The 17,420-nt window shown below is 37.1% G+C and overlaps 1 protein-coding gene across 1 annotated transcript in view; it reads left to right on the top strand.

The window, feature by feature from the left end:
• Positions 1-17,420, top strand: part of PTPRH (protein tyrosine phosphatase receptor type H) — a 722,562-nt gene that overhangs the window by 688,290 nt on the left and 16,852 nt on the right. The window contains exons 18-19 of the mRNA XM_044059212.1: positions 4,391-4,551; positions 11,481-11,616. Of these exons, the coding sequence (XP_043915147.1) occupies positions 4,391-4,551; positions 11,481-11,616 (297 nt within the window). The remainder of the gene's footprint in view (positions 1-4,390; positions 4,552-11,480; positions 11,617-17,420) is intronic.

Below are 17,420 nucleotides of genomic sequence, written 5' to 3'. Positions count from 1 at the left end.
GAGCAATACAGAACGTCTGACAGCGCTTTCTTTGAATAAACTTGGACAAGAGATATCAAAAGTTACCTTGGCAAAATGGATTTCAGATTGCAGCTTCTTCATTTTTTTCCTCCAGAGGGTTGCAGTTACCTAAACCCAATCTTCCAGTAAAAGTATGTCTCTTTTTTTCATTCTACCAAAGCCATGGCTACTTTCTCAGCTTTCTATGCCAGAGCCTATGATGATGACATGTGTGCAGCAGCTACATGGTCTAATAATCACACATTTGTGTTATTTCCAGGAGCAGGGCTTCCTTTGGCTCAAGGGTGCTCCAGCATGTCCTTCCATGAGGGCCACCCAAAGTTCTCATATCTGGGGACTCTGACCCTATCATGAGGGTGAATGATGGAGACACCATCAGATTAAAAAGTTATGTCTTACTATAACTTGGCATCTGTGTTGTCTTCCTTCATTCATCCTCACTTTTGCTACCCAACCATCTCCCAGACTTACTTCTTGAAAAACCTGGATGAGCTTGGGATTTTTAAGTCCTGTGTCTGAGCTTCTTCTGCCAGTCTTTGGTGTCTGAGTGTGGCATAACTGGATTTGGCAAAATCAATCTGAAGTAGTTGGGTGGATGCAGGGTATTGTGGGTATGAGGGAGGAGCTTGAGAGTCTGATCCAAGTCTGTGGAAAGTGGCCGAGCCAGATCCAAGGGATGGATCCAAGACCCTATCATGAGGATGAACCAAGGAAGACACCACAAAAGCCAAGTTATACTTAGAACTAACCTTTTATTTTGCATGTACCCAGGTTGTTTCTTCATATGTGTGTTGTACCATGTTGACGTTTGCTTTGTCATAGTATTGTGGTTGATATTTGGAATGCTGACATTTTTCTGTTTCAATGAAAGGAAGCATAATCATATGCAGCCCCCACACATCCTGCTAAATAAATAAAATAAATACATTCATTCAGAAAATGCAAAACCTGTTATCCTATTAAGTTTTCAAACAAATTAGAGCAATATTTACAAACTGTCCCTGATTTTGTCTCTTCATTATTTTTCTTATGCTCAGAGTTCTTGTTTGGGGGGGGGGGGGCCCAATGTTCGCAATAAAAGATAAACTTTAAAAAAAAAAGCACATTTATTTTGCTGAGGGCAGTTTCTGCTGGTGTCCTTGCAAACAGTTTTATCTGGCTCCCTGAAGAAAACAAAAGAAAGACCGATACCTGCAAAGAGAAAACCACGCCTGAAGATCTTCATCTCTACAGTTCTCCTCAGTCCCAAATCTTGACTAGAGATTGCAGGAGAAGCACTGTGATCATTTGCAGGGTACCCCTAGCAACTGATCACAAGCACTTCGACTGCACTGTTTCTATCAGTCTCTAGTTATAAACTAGAGATTGTCAACTCAAAACGTACTGCTATTGCTTGCAAAATGCAATGGACAAATCACAGGTACTTAGACTGTATAGTATTAGGACCTTGGTTTGCTACCTATATAAAACTGCTATGGTAAAAAAAAATCTTTACTTTTTTTTATACTGTGGAAATCACTTGTGCCTAGTATTTTACAGCTGGGGCATGTGCCCCAACATGCTCAGTGTAGCACCACCTATATACAGATATATATAGATGTAAATATATATCTATATCTACATCTATGTATATATATATATATATATATATATATATATATATATATATATATATATATATATATATGGATCCCCTTCAGAAGCTCAAATTTTCAAAACTTTGAACTTCAAATAACCGAGACCAGAAGACAGAGAAGACAGAAGCTTTGAAACTTTTAACGTTTTGAATGGAGATCACTGCACTGCATGGAGTGGTATATTTATTGTTTCCTTTACTGGAGTGCAACCTTGGAGCTGGTATATTTATTTAGCAGGGTGTGTGGGGGCTCCAGGGGGGGCTTGCCCCCCTACAAAAACATAATTTTTTTTTTCGATCTTCTGGTCTCAGCCATTTGAAGTTCAAAGTTTTGAAAATTTGAGATTTAGAAGTAGATCCATAGATATATATATAGATATATATATATATATATATATATATATATATATATATATATATATAAAGTAGTACAATAAAACTATTCAAGAGGTACTACTAAACGCTATATATAATAAAAAAACTCTAACAAAGGAAGGAAAAAGAACTAGAAAAACAAATTTCCGATTTGAACACTTTTGTTCTTTATTATTTAAACTTAATCAGAAATCTTTCAGTATTCAAATACGAGTGGCATTTACTTGACTATTTGAATATTTGAATACTGAAAGATTTCTGATGAAGTTCGAATAATGAAGAACGAAGGCATTCAAATCAGAAATTTGTTTTTCTAGTTCTTTTTCCTTCCTTCGTTAGAGTTTTTTTATTATATATATATATATACATATATATATATATATATATATATATACATACAGCGAGAGAAAAAGATCAATAGATATAGTTATCAGATTTATTACGTGGTTCTTGAACAATATGTCATTATAGTTTGACTTTGGCATGGCTTTTTTGTTGTACTGTATGATCTGCTATAATGCTGTAATGTGGAATATGGCTCCTGACCAAATTACTATTCATCTTTTAGTATATACAAATGCCATCATCTCCTTGTATTATCTTGTTTATATCAGAATTTGTTTGACAGCTTTCAGAAGTGCTGTGAAAACTGTCAATTGTTTGAAGATGAATGTGTCTAATTATTCAGTTTTCTGTTTTCACTACTAGGTTTGCCGTTACTGAGAGCTCTTCTGTTTTTTTTCCAATTATGTATTAAGTATTTATTATTACCTGTTGTAGCTGGTATATGTTACGAGTTCGCATTGAATGTTCCAAGACCCAACACTGTGAATCACCAAAACTCTGGGTAATTATGTGTGATTAGAGTGAAATATATGCTAATTTTGAAACAGCTATATCTTTGGTAAATTTAGCCTTCCCCAGGCTATAGCAATCTTTGAGATAACATATAGAAATAGTGCGTTATGAGGAGGAAAGAGGATTTTCCCCTGCAAATTTTTTTTTTAAATATGCAATAGCAAGCTTGATACTTTGTCGTTATTTTGGGACTTATGTCTCAAACTTCCAGTAAAAGTATGTCTCTTTTTTTTTTTAATAGTATAAATTATTTTCCCATTGCTATAACGTACAATGCAGAATATCACAGCTGCACTCATCCCTCACCCCCAGTGTTACAGCTGTAGTCAAAAGTTTGAATTCAAGTGTTGTAGAATAGTGCTTATTTTTATAGAATGGTGCTCTATTGTTAGAATGAATGTTCCACATCTTAAAATGCAAAGCAGAATGTCAGAGATCTAAATCAGGCAGAAAAGTACTGCAATGTGAAACACAAATACTGGCAGAACACACACACACACACACACACACACACACACACACACACACACACACACACACACACACACACAGAGATGCTTATTTGCAGTCATATACACATATTCATTGACTATTATTTAGCCATTTCTGTGAGTACAATATGAGAAATATTTCACTATAAATATGCAATTAAAGGGAATTTTCTACATAATTGCCCAGAAACAAACAAAAGCTTATTTTAAAAACTGCAAAATTATACAATGCAAAACACAACAAAAGCACATATGCCATTTCCCTAAGCACAATAATGCCATGCAGGGTAGATGTTATAGGGGAAATAATGTACTTTCCAGAGCTGGAGAGGCCTCTTGCCTGCTGCAGCAGGCCTCACAACACCGGTAAGCAGCCCATTATTTGTCTACAATGCTCACTTTCTTGGGTATTGTTGCTTATGTTGATGGATTATTTTCCACTTTAGACTTTTTTTATACAAGTATTGCATTCAGTCATGCTTTGTGCAGAACCTTATAGAAATATATTCGGTCCCAATAGTATGCAGGAAACTTACAAATGTGCTGTCGGTTTCTGGAAAAAAATGTGCTAAGAAAAGACTAGGAATGATGCAAGCATAATGCATATGTCTGTACTGGTTTCCTGTAATGTAACTGCAGTTTCTCAACCTGATCGTGTCGGAACTGTGGACATCGAAGGTCAAGACACAGATGACTAGTAATACCAAAGCCGAACTTTGTCCCCCTATCAGACTCATGTTAGCACTTGCTCCTGGGTCCAAAGTGGTACTGTGTCCTCAGGATTTGAGGTTGTGGTCGACATGGTATATCTTCAGTATTCCATGTTTTGACAGTGAGTTTCGGTGTTTCCGGTAGTTGAGTTTACACGCCTCGAATACATGATAAGAAACCTGGTAAATGGTAAATTCAGTATGTAAAATACCATAGTATGTTAAATTGGCATCAATACAAATAATAATATTGAATTCATATACTGTAATAAATGCTTTATCTTTTGTTTTTATCCTAGGAAAATGATTCACAAACACATACTGTACGCCACTTCCATTTCACAGCTTGGCCTGACCATGGAGTTCCTGATAACACTTCTGGCGTGATTCAGTTCCGGCACCTTGTGCGCAACTTCTTGAATGAGTCACCAAAGAAAGGACCAACTGTTGTTCATTGCAGGTAATGCATTTTGTTCTAGCACTAAAAGTTCAGATAACAATTCCAGTGCCTATGAACTATAACAGTAACTTTCTCTTTGGTTTTGCAAGTTACTTTTATGTTTTTATGCCTTTTATGTTGTAATAAATGACTATGGTAACAATGAATGAGATCTGTACTCGCAAAAATAACATAAGTTTATGTCACCTGTAACTTGGGCTCAAGAATAAGGCTTTGTTGTTGTAAAGGTCATCTGAGTGATATGCTGAAGCAGCTGATGGCTTGCTGGTCTTCTGCAAAGGAAGCAATGAGACTTTCTTCTTTATATGTGACATGTGGTGTCTAGAATTTTCCAACAATATCATTACTTAGAACAGAATGGGTTTATTATCTGAAGTATGATTGAATTTTGTATTACTTACTTACCTTACATGTAACTATAGCCACATATGTCATTTTGAATGGCATATAAATGCCAGATAATGAAATTCTACCTCCAAGGTATAATATACTCATGTTAGATCGTACTACCAGGAAAGGGGGGGAGGGTTGCTGTTCTCTATAAAACCACCCTAAATGTTACTCTAGACAACCTTCAACCACCCATATTTAACAAAGCAGAAATTATGATTTCCAAATTACAAATAAATAAAAACAAATGTATAAACATAGTATGTGTCTATATTCCCTTAGGTAACAACTCAGGGACCCTTGAAGGCATCCTCCACTGGCTATCCAATGCCTACCCCCAAGAAAGCATTATTCTAGGGGAACTCAATGTAGATTGGAACAGCTGCACTGCAGTGACCCCAACCACCCACGTAAACCTACATGGGGTTACACAAACTATATCCTCCCCTACTAGGGTCAGCAAGCCTAACAATAAAGAAAATATCCTAGACTGGATACTAATTAACAGTCCCCACCACATGTACAAATCAGGTACTCTCCCTGAAGGTCTAAGTGATCATTTCTTAACATATATTATTAGGCATAAAGTCGAATGTCCACATCTACCCACCTACAAAACAATAGGAAATAACAAAAATTTCAACCTTAATAAATTCTTAGCAGAACTAAAATTATGCAATTGGTCAATTCTAAAACAACTACTACTAGATGAGGCAGTAAAACACTTTAATAACACATTCCTGGTCATCCTTGACAACTATGCACCTGCACGCTTTATTAGAATTAAAACAAAAGTTGCCCCCTGGCTCACTAAAGATACCAAACTAAAGATCATCCAAAGAAATAATGCCTGGGATACCTGGCGCTCCTCTAAAGATAAACTGAATTTTGACAATATAGGAGTGATGCAAAAAAATCCATATTACTAGACAAAAAAAATATTTCTGCCATCTATAGCAGAAACACCATAACAAACCTCAGAAGTTCTTGGCAGGTATTAACAAACTCCTCCACCCAGGGCAATCCACAACTCCATTCCCCTCAGCCCCAACCCAAAAAATGACAGAGTCCATTGCCAACTCCTTCAACAGTTTCTTCACAGAAATCATCCAGGCCCTTGCTAGCAAACTTAAACCCACTTGTCCTAATTTTGATACCCCTAAACCCAGTGACATACTCTCCTTTAGCTTCCAAAAAGTTTCTAACTCACTCATTAGAGCGCTAATTAAAAAACTCAAACCAACCACCTTTTCAGCTGACCTCCTCCCAGCAGACTACCTGCAAAAAGCTGCCGATATCATAGCATACCCTGTCTCTATTTTGATAAATAGAACCATAACTGAAGCCTCTATCTCCACTATCTGGAAAATATCACATTTCATTCCACTCCACAAAGGATGCAGCTCCATTGAGCTATCATACTATAGACCAATAGCTATCCTTTCTCCTCTAGCTAAAATTATGGAAAAGTGTATCCATAAACAACTCTTACACTACCTCATTCAACATAATCTCCTGACCAACTCCCAGCTTGGATTTAGACCAAATCACAGTGCCACCTGAGCCCACTTCTCCTTTTCTAACATCATAAATTCCAACTGTAACAACAAACTATCTTCTACCCTGTTCCTCGACCTTTCCAAGGCCTTCAACATGGTTAACCACCAGTTACTCTTACTTATCCTAAATAAATTATCCCTAAACAACCATCCTATACAATGGTTTCAATCTTATCTTAGTGGAAGACAGCAGGCTGTCCTATGGCAGGACAAACTCTCCACCCTTCTTCCTGTTACCCTTGGTGTCACTCAAGGCTCCATATTAGGTTACCTTCTTTTCTCCCTCTTTGTCAATGACCTCCACACTGTAATCCCAGATGCAATCTGTATACAATATGCCAATGACTCCACCCTGATTTGCTCAGCCTCTACTCTTACAGATCTCCTTACTTTAACCCAGAAAACCTTTAACACAGCAGAAAATTGGCTCTCTGATCAACAGCTGATATTAAACCCCAACAAAACAAAGCTATTGCTCTTCTCCCATACTCGCAAATCCTCTCAACTGTCGTTTATTATAACATCTAACAATGGGACCATAATCTCACCAGATATGCATACCAAACTCCTGGGTGTTATAATTGACAGCAACCTTAAATATGACATGCTCGTTAACCAAACTATTAAAACCGTTAATAAAAAACTCGGCTCCCTATACAAAAATAAACCTTTTCTCATCTCTCTAGCTAAGACTGCACTTGCCCGTACCCATCTGCTTTCAGCTCTACTCTGTGCCTTGCCAATACTCAGTAACATGAATAAAACTGAACTCAGCAAACTCTCTAGTTGCTACAATCAAATTGCCAGGTTTTCCACAGGAACTCTCTACAGGACACACCACTGTCAAAACCTAAACCTCTTAGGCTGGCTAGAACTCCCCAGGCTAATTCTATATAACCAACTCATTATAGCATTCAAGGTTATTAACCATCCAGAAAAAAACACTCTCCCTCAAAAACATTATCCATCCCTACAAAAATCCCAGGCCACTTCATTCCACTACAAAACTTTTGGTTCAATCTGTTAAAGCTCGCTGGTTATGTCCTTGCTCTAACCCTGACTAAAGCCACATCTTCTATCATATCCCTGCAATTTTTATTCATAGGTTGGTACTAGGCTATTGGCCCTAGGACCTGTACAAGCCTAGCCATAACAATTCCCTGGCTGTTTCTTCCCACAATATTTGCTTCCCTGGACCCCTGTTTAGAAGGGCGACTGACATGATCCCTGGGGTGAATTTCCTGTCTCCCATCCAGTTTTCAAGATTCCTTTTGAAGAGGGCCAAAGAGGCACTCTGCTTGACATGTATGGGCAATCTATTCCAGAGTCTGGGGAGTCTCTGGGTCAGGAACCTATCCCTCCAGCTTGTTTTGTTCATTGTGATGACAAGGTTTAGATCCCTGGAGCATGTGGCTCTGAGGGATTGGGATTTCTTTAAGTATAGCATATCCAATAGCTTTGGGTTTGACATGGCCTTGTATGTTAAGCAGAGATCACCTCTGAGTAGACGATATGTGACAGAGTATTGCTGGAGTTAGTTTAGACGATCAGTACAGGGCATTTGCTTTAGGTCTGTGATTCTTTTAGTGAGGTATTTCTGCGGTCTTTCCAATTGTTGCAGATGTCTTGAGAGGTACATACCAAACGGGGCATTGTATTATATAATGGGTCTAATGAGGGATGAGTACAGTGGTACAATGACCTCCTTTTTTCTGGATGAAAAGCTCTTCGTGATGAAGTGTGCCACATAGAAGGATTTACTGACTGTTGTGGTGATCTGATTATAGAAGGTGAGACCACTGTCCACCTGTGTCCCTAAGTCTCTTATTCACAGCGACTAACCTCCTACACTAAAAGATTTGAAATAGAAATTGTAACGTGTGCAGATACTCTGTATATAAGCTGCACATTTAGGTTTGATAAGAGAAACTGTACCATATATGTATATATTTCTGATTATAAATTGTATTCTTCATAAGCCTGAAATGTGAGACTGTAACTTGTATGTTGATACAATATGTTTGTACATATACTATAATTTGCTTGTCTTTATCTGTTTGTAAGTTTGGAGCTTTTCTCCCCGGGCCTACGCTGAAAATTGGACATGTATCCAGTCAGACTGTTCCCCTCAACAAATGTAAAATAAATAAATAATAAATAAATATAAACAACTTTTAGTTAAGGTGACATTACTGCTTAACCATTTGTGTTTTTACATGATATAAGATAGTCACTACCATGTACATTCATGCACTGTCACGACAAAGTATCCATATAAAGCAAGAAATAGCCTAGAAATATATCTAAATAGTATAGAAAGTCATCAAGTCAGCAAACAGGGGAAATATTTAAATTACCAGACATCCTTGTCCAGTTTTAAAGGATAAAACAATAGCTACCAACAGAAGGGTCTAAAATATGGGTAGATATACCACCGTGGAACAGTCACAGAAATTAATCTGCACTCATTTGATGTTTGGATAATGGTAATGATCAGAAAGATATTTATTATTTAATTTTATTACTTGTTTATGATGTAAGCTCAATGGACCCAGGTCCAGAGTGACCTGAAAGCATTGCCTAGTTAAATTACTTGTTCAGATTCTTAGGAGAGTGATGAAATCAAACCCTGAACAACAGAAACCAATTTGTTAACAGCAAATATCCTTAATAATGTATTCCAATGGCTAGTATAAATTACATGGTTACTAACTGTCCACTGTCCAGGAAGGCCACCAATAAAGGCTCACATATGTGTACTGAAGCATATCTAGAAGTAAGTGGTATAAATGTTAGCAGCGATATGGCCAAACAAGTACAACTTTAAGGTGTTCAGTAGTGAGAAAGACAACACATTGCTTGCAGACCCTCAGTATTTTCTCTTTATCATGCTTTATGGTCACATCGATTTATGAGGCATGCAAGAAGTAGTATCCACATGTAAATGGAGCCACGGAAAAAGGAATATTTCACTACATGATAATTTAACCCTACATCCCATCTTGCAAGAAGTGAAATGCTGACCTTTTTCAATATTTTCTTTCTTGTGATATTCTAATTTAAATAGGTGGTAGATCAGCCATACAAGGTAGACCAAGGTAGAATTTGTGGTTGCCCCACCCCATCATCATCATCATCACCAGCCCCTTGTTGTCCCTTTTGTCTACATGGGTTCAGAATGTCTTTTCAACTATCACCATCTCTATCTATTCAGTGCCAATGTCCTACCTTCTTTGACACTTATACTTGATTGTTGCAGGTCTTCTCTCACACACTCGATCTGCCTCTTTGCTGGATGCCCTTGTTTTTTCTTGTCTTTTTCCAAATCTTCACCAGATAATCTTCTTTTCTGCACAGGTGCCCAAAATACCATAATCTGTTCTCTTTGACCTTTTCTGCAATTGGAACTGCTTTGGCTTCTGCTCTTTTGTCCTTATTTTTTGTCTGTCTCATGGTGTGCATCCTTTGACCTATCTCGGACACTTCATCTCCATCACCTCTAGCTTCCTCTTCTGCTCTGCCTTCATGGGTCGTGCCACCATTTTTTACACCTTACTATTCAGATTCTTTGGGTTTTTTCTGTCATACACTACACCTGACAATCTATGTGAGTTAGCTGCAGCCCCTCTAATTCTGTCTTTGACTTCCCCACTCCTCAACCACCCTTCCCAGATACTTGAAGTTATTAACCTGTTCCACTATTTCCCCTTCTATCTCAATTCTCACCTTCTTTAGATTTCCCTCATTTGCTGACATTACAACTGCCTTACCTGTACTCAGTTTTATTCCATGTGCCTTTAGTTTTGCATTCAATTTCCCTGTTCTTTTTTGGAGGTTCTTGTTCAGATTCTGTCTATAATGCTACATCATCTGCATACAGCAGCTTTGTTAATCTGTTCCCACTGACCTGTTTGCTAATGTAGTCCATCACCAGTATGAATAGCAGTGGGCTCAGAGCTGAACTCTGAAGGGCACCTGCTCCCACTGAGGACCCCTCTGTGAGTCTAAGCACAGTTCATAATTGAGTCATTGGGTCGCTGTACATAGCCTGCACTAATTCTACCAATGTTTCTAGGACTTTGAATCATGGCAGGACTGCCCAAAGCAGCTTTCTTGTGACATTATCATATGCTTTCTCAATTATCTAGGTTTACCTTGAAAGTGGCAAGAGTACTACTCTTATTTGATATGCAGTGAAAGTCTGCTGTAGAAGTGAGACACATGTTGGGATATGACTGCCACATCAACAAGGCTTATTTATCTAGTGATGCAACTTTAATGCATTTAACTAGGTATTTGTGGAACCATTTGTTTTGTGAGGGAATAAAAAAATCAAAGATTACAGGTCCTTCATGGCTTGAAAGGCTACTCACAGAACACCAAGGAGGAGTCTTTAAGAGTCTGATTACATAGAGAGGACTTCCACATTCCTTATAAAACTGGGGACCTTACGATCATTGTTATTTTAGACAAAATATTTGAAGTCCCTTGTGCTGAGGGAAATGTTTAGACACATACATGCCAAAAGTGATGTGATATTCAATACTGGGTCTGATGAAAAATTAAGAAATATATGCCAAAAAAGGCATTATATTCAATAGTGGGTCTGTTAAGAAATGAAGAAATCTGAATTAATGCTTCTTTTGATCAATACGGCTTCTTTGTATCTAGAGGAGATGAGCCAGATTAAAGATTTCCTAAACTACCATGGAGATATGTTGGTCAAAAGATAAGGAATTATCAATAAGACTATTTATATCCTTTGTGACAGTGACAGGTTGGAGGGGTGTGTCACATATAAGGTATGATATGGAAATTTTTGCTTATTAAAATGAAGTAGGTTACATTTTTATGGTCACTTCACATCATTTGTATTTATATTCCATGATCCTTTCATTGTAAGTTACTTTTCTCTATTGCTGTATTCAATCAGTCAGAGTCAGCTCAAAATGAAACTTTTTGAATTGTTTTCTATTGTAGTGCTGGAGTTGGTCGTACAGGAACCTTGATTGCTCTGGATTACCTGTTGCAGCAGATGGAGAAGGAAAAGGTTGTCAGTGTATATGACATTGTCTACAAAATGAGAATGAACCGTCCATCCATGGTGCAGACTGAGGTAAGGAAATGCTACCTGATGACTATATGAGAGGTCTACAAATTCAAATGTATCATCTATGTATGTGTGTAGCCTGTTTTAGAGCAGAAATTACATTTAACCGCAGTTTCTTTATTGTGATTTCCATTATATGCAGCTAGGAAAGACTGTAGTTGACAGATTTTAGTAAAAAAAGTCAATACATTCATAAAGAGATACCATTTTAATTGAAAACTTGAATATCAATTAGTCTGTTGAATTCACACAGTCACTGAGATTCATTTTTTAATCTTTTTATTGTGACAAATGATTAATGAAGAATATTTATGTGTGTTACAGAGAAGTGATCAATTAAACTTAAATGTATAAAGTGATTAAAACATTCATTAATCACACATATAAATACTTTGTACACATATTTATGAAGCTTTTTGCTTGTTGTTTTTAGGTATTTCTTTTCTCTGTCTGTTAAAAAGAATTCACCCAACCAGTCTTGAGCCCTTTGCCTCCTCATAACTCAGGGAGTCCCTGGTGCCGAGTTGAATTCCAACAGGAGGCAGCTCACATCTCCAAATGGAGGAAACTGTCATCCTAACAGCCACAGAGGTGCTTGTGCTCTCTGTCGCGTCTACTGATGTCAGCGATATTTGCAGTAAAGCCCTACCCCACTAGTAGAAGACACGGGAACTCATGTAAACACAGGGATCTTTTTTGCCCTCCACATTCATGTGAGTGCTCTCACCCACATGCTAATGAGGACCACCTACCATAATTCACTTAGCTGTAACTTCATTGTCTGCAAGCTTTCCTTCACTTGCAAATGCTGAAACAGCAAATGAGACTACCATTCCCTTCACACATGGTAGTCAGACAAGTCCCATCCACTCATTCCTATGCAATTGCTTGTCTCTTACAGCACCTAAGATGCTATTCAAACTTGAACCATCCCGGTTATAGTCAGGGTTTTATTCTGCTACTCTACATTGCTAGGCTGTTCTCTATTGTCCAAAACACAAACACAAAGGTAAGCAGCACATAAAAAAGAAAACAAAAATGGACCAAACCACTGTAACCATATAACAGAATAAATGAAATAAAATAAAAGCTGAGCACTTTCATTTACATTCCAATATACATAGACTTTATCAGAGTGATTGTACCTACCTTTGATGCTGTTAAATACAAAAGGGCAAAAAATCACAGACAAGACAGTGCACATTGCAGGGTCATGTGACGAACACTGGTTGAAACCCAAAAGGGGAAGGGGGTTGTGGTCTTGAATAGTTTTGATTATTATTCTAAAATGTTTTCATTACTGTCTAACAATGATACAAATACCAGGGTATCGTTTAATGGAATTTCTATTGCATATGAGTTGGATTTTACTTTACTAGATATGATTATGCATGGAGATATTAACCACAAGGAGTGGGAATATGTTAATGCTAGTAAGCCAGAGATAGCATCCATATTTGGTATTCCAAAAAAACACAAATGTATTGCCAATCCCCCTTGAGGCCCATTGTGTCAGCTAAGAGGGTCTAAGACACAGACGTTGGTGACATTTGTGGACTATAAATATAAATCCATTTTAGAATCTGAGACATACATTTTAAAGGACTCTTGGCATGTTTCGCAAATGTTAGACACACTGCAGTACAGTGATGATATCATCTTTATCACTGTAGATGTTGTAGATCTCTTCTCAGTTATCCTTTGTGGTGTCGGAATTAAATGTTTTTTTAACTTCCTTTCCAAATGTACACACTTGTCCACTCAGGAGATGTGTGCATGCTTACTATCCTCCTTAAATTGGTGTTAAACAATAATTTTATATACTATGAAGGAGAATATTACTACCAGACGCCCGCTGTTGCCATGTGTGTGGCATTTGGCCCATTGTATGCCAACATGGTGTTGGCTAAGTGAGAGAAAAAAGTAGTGTTCACCCCCCCCCCCCCATTTCTATTCATTGGTCCTTGGATATTTTAGCTTTCTTGATGATGTGCTTATCCTTTGGAAAGTCACATTAGAACAATGGCAGCAAATCCATTCCCTTTGGCAAAATTCTACATGTTCATCTACTCTCATGGTGTTAACAGGATTAACTATATGGACATTTTATTAGAAAAGAAACCTGTTTATGAGTGTTACTCCTCTAGCATTTTTAGGAAGGAGATATTCTCTAATGCTTATTTACATTTTGACAGCTGCCACCCCTTTCACCAAAAAAGGTCAATCATCAAGGACCAGATGCTTATGCTCTCGGGAATATCTGATGACAGTAATCTTGATAATGAAATTAGACATTTGATTGGAATGTTTATTGAAAAGGGTTACCCTTTACAGCTGCTCAATAGAATGAAAAATAAAGTGGTTAAACATCTCTTGATCACTTTCACCTATTTTGATAATCAGGCCAGATCCTTCCGATGTTTTGGATATTACTGAAGGCACTGATATCAGTTTTGACAGGTTCACTCCTATTTTTTCTATCCTGTAGAGTAAGGATGTCTTTTTTTACACCAATATTATTGGATTATTCTGAGATGTAGCTTTTCCTAGTGAAATTAAAAAAACTCTAAGGTGCTTCTCCAGTGATTTTTTTCCAAAGGGTAGGAATATAAAATCTCTTTTGGAAGTGTCAGGGAGTACAGATATTTTAAAGAGGGCACATGGATCAATGCACAAATGTGGAACCTGCAAATTTTGCAGGTTTATTAATGAGGGTCCTTATGTTTTAGTGGAGAATTTTGCAAGAACGATTCCTTGTCCTGGGAGGTGTGACTGCAATACCACCATTATAGTTTATCTTGCCACATGCGGTTCTTGCATAGCTTTCTGTATTGGAAAAACAATTAGAAAGCTGAAAGAAAGAATTCGGGAGCATGTCTATGACATTAAACATAAGAAACAATGAATGCATTATACAGTCATACTATTGACTGCCCCAGTTTTAAAAGGTTTACATTCTTTATCTTTGATAAGGTAACAGCTGCCAATTTTAGTTGAGGCGTTGACAATCTAGTTGAGTGTAAAGAACTGTACTGGCAGCTAAGGCTTAATGCTTCATCAGCACCAGGTATCAACTATAGCATTTCCATTTATTGTGTATTAAAGAAAAGAGCTATGCTGGTGTACTTATGGCAGCACCAATCTATTTTACTTGACTAATTCATTTGACACATTTATTTATTTATTTTTAATTAACTTTCTAAGTATTTATAAACACTGTTAGTGGAATGCTTTTAGAAAATTGTACTTCAGCTGTTCAACAACCCACACTCTTATTTTATTGTGATTTTAGTATTTATTCATGTATTTATTACAATATTTATAGTTATATATTTATAATTTTAACTTTGCAATCAGTTTTAGTAATACATTTTTCCCACCTATTATTCATATATATATTTATAATTTTAACTTTGCAATCAGTTTTAGTAATACATTTTTCCCACATATTATTCATATATATACAGTATACTACAATTCCCATCTAACCAGTATTTGTGACATCACCCTACAATGTGCACTGGTTTATTTGTGATTGGTTGTCTTTTTTTGTATTTAACAGCATCATCAGTGGTAGACACAATCACTCTGATGAAGTCTATGTATATTTGAATGTAGATGAAGGAGCTCAGTTTTTATTTTATTTTATTTTATTTATTCTATTAAATGGTTGGTTTGGTCCTTTTTCCATTTTGTTTTTTATGTTCTGTGTTGTATTTGTCCTCAAGATTATATACAAGGGATGGATGATTTAAACAAACAAAACATATTTTAACACACATTTTCAATGCCTGAGAGACTTTAAGTAGTGTCTTAGAGACAGGGACAGCAGTTAGTCAGGTACATAGCTTCACATTGAAAGTTACCTCTTAATGTGTATTCAGTGTTACAGAGTGAATCACACACACACACACACACAGCTGACTAAAAGTCGAACTGTGTTTTAATTGGATTTACAACAGTCTGTCAAGCACAATATTCAGAACTGCATTTAGTCAAGAGGGGTAATTCTAAATTCAGATGCTGTAAAAAGCTAAAGTTGTCAAAACTGATGCATTTAATATTATTTTCAATGTGCCACATACTCTACAAATAACGCACATACATTTATACATCCTCAGTCATTTGTTTCACCAAAACCTTGATAGCTCCTTCTAGTTGATCTTGGATGTAGCTTTTTTGTGAGATGGGTAGTCCATCCTTTTGGCTTGATGTGTAAAAAACAAGGACCTTGGGATGCTCTAGGAAAACTGTGGACCTAAGTATCTTCCTTCTTGGGACTGGACAAGCAGATTCCTTGGCTAGGTGGAGTGACCTGCAGTGATGTAATGATTAGCTTGTGTTCTCAGATGTAAAAATGAGTGAGTCTGTTAATGCACTGCCACTTTTGAATTGATGCCATTGTAGCCACAGTCTAGTTTTTCAGCAGGAACTATACAAACAGCATGGCTTCTGCATGTCTAATAGTACATGACATCGGACCAAATGCTACATCATCATATCAACTTTAGGTGACGGAGCAGATATTAAAGCTCTAAGCTGTTAATTAACACCTTTCTGTAGTCTTGTACACATTGCTAGATTCTACACCTCCATTTCCTACTGTCTCATTCTGAACCAGTCACTTAACCAGGCAGTACTCCCATGTTGCCCCTGAGAAAGATTAGTCAATATATAGGCAAAATAAAAAAATTTAGTGATTCACGTTCATTCCTGAACTGGGTTGCCAGTGATACAGATGAATAATAGCCACTTTGTTGATGCATATGAGCAGTTCTGAATATAAAAAGTAAAATAAGTGTTTTTGGAGAGGAGGAACCCTCTTGAAATCTGGACTGTAGACGTGTGCAGCCATATAGAAGCACACACACACACACACACACACACACACACACACACACACACACACACACACACACACACACACACACAGACATATGCACAAAGTAGCTTTGCTAAGAATGCAATAGAAAGCCAGTTTGAAAGCCATCTTCATATATTTCAAAATTCATATTCACAGGGACTAAAATATGTTTCTCTCCAGCTTGGTGAACAATATAAATCAAGAAACAGTTTTCTTGTGAACATTTTTTTTCAGAAATAACAAGACAAGTATTGAATGCAGAAACCTTCACAGTTCAGATTATGGATGATGCATTCTCATATTACTTTTCCTAAAGCAATTCAGTACTTACAGAAAACACAGTTCAATCTAGTCTGCCCAGGCTTTGGTGGAATTTATTACACAGGGGATTTAATTTCCTTGTGCTGCAGAAAAGCTTTTCAAACACAGGATAACTCCTTCAACAGAGCTCTAAAATTACTTTCCACTTAACAGGTCCGTTCTCAGTCATTGAAGACTACTTCTAAACATAGTCCATGATAGCAAACATTTCCTATACACTGGTTTAGGTGCTGTTGTTTGACATGCAGATGACGTTGCATAAAGGTTTTCTATTTCCTTCATAATGCCAGGCCATTAAAAGTTGGCTAAGCAATCACAAAGAAGGGTATGACTTAGAAAATCCACATGAATTCCCTGACCTTAGGAGATCGGAGAGGATTAGGAGACAGGGGCAAGTAAATTATTATTACAGCAACAGAGGGGGCTACCCAAACGGGAAGTGATTTTGAACCCAGACAGAAGTGGGCCTTTTGATTCATAATCCAACAAGGACAGAAATGGAAAAGTTATTGAAGGGAATAGGCATATATAAACAAACAAAAAGAACGCCTTGGACCACGGTCTTCTCCTCTATAGTGTCAACACCAAAATCACAGAGCGCCAGTGAAATTAACGCTTTTATTCA

The sequence above is a fragment of the Protopterus annectens genome, chromosome 17.part0 (genome assembly GCF_019279795.1).
Source record: "Protopterus annectens isolate FY-2018-M chromosome 17.part0, PAN1.0, whole genome shotgun sequence".
NCBI classification, from domain to species: Eukaryota; Metazoa; Chordata; order Ceratodontiformes; family Protopteridae; genus Protopterus; species Protopterus annectens.
Note: the sequence above shows the minus strand (reverse complement) of the source record. Positions and strands in the feature narration are given on the sequence as shown.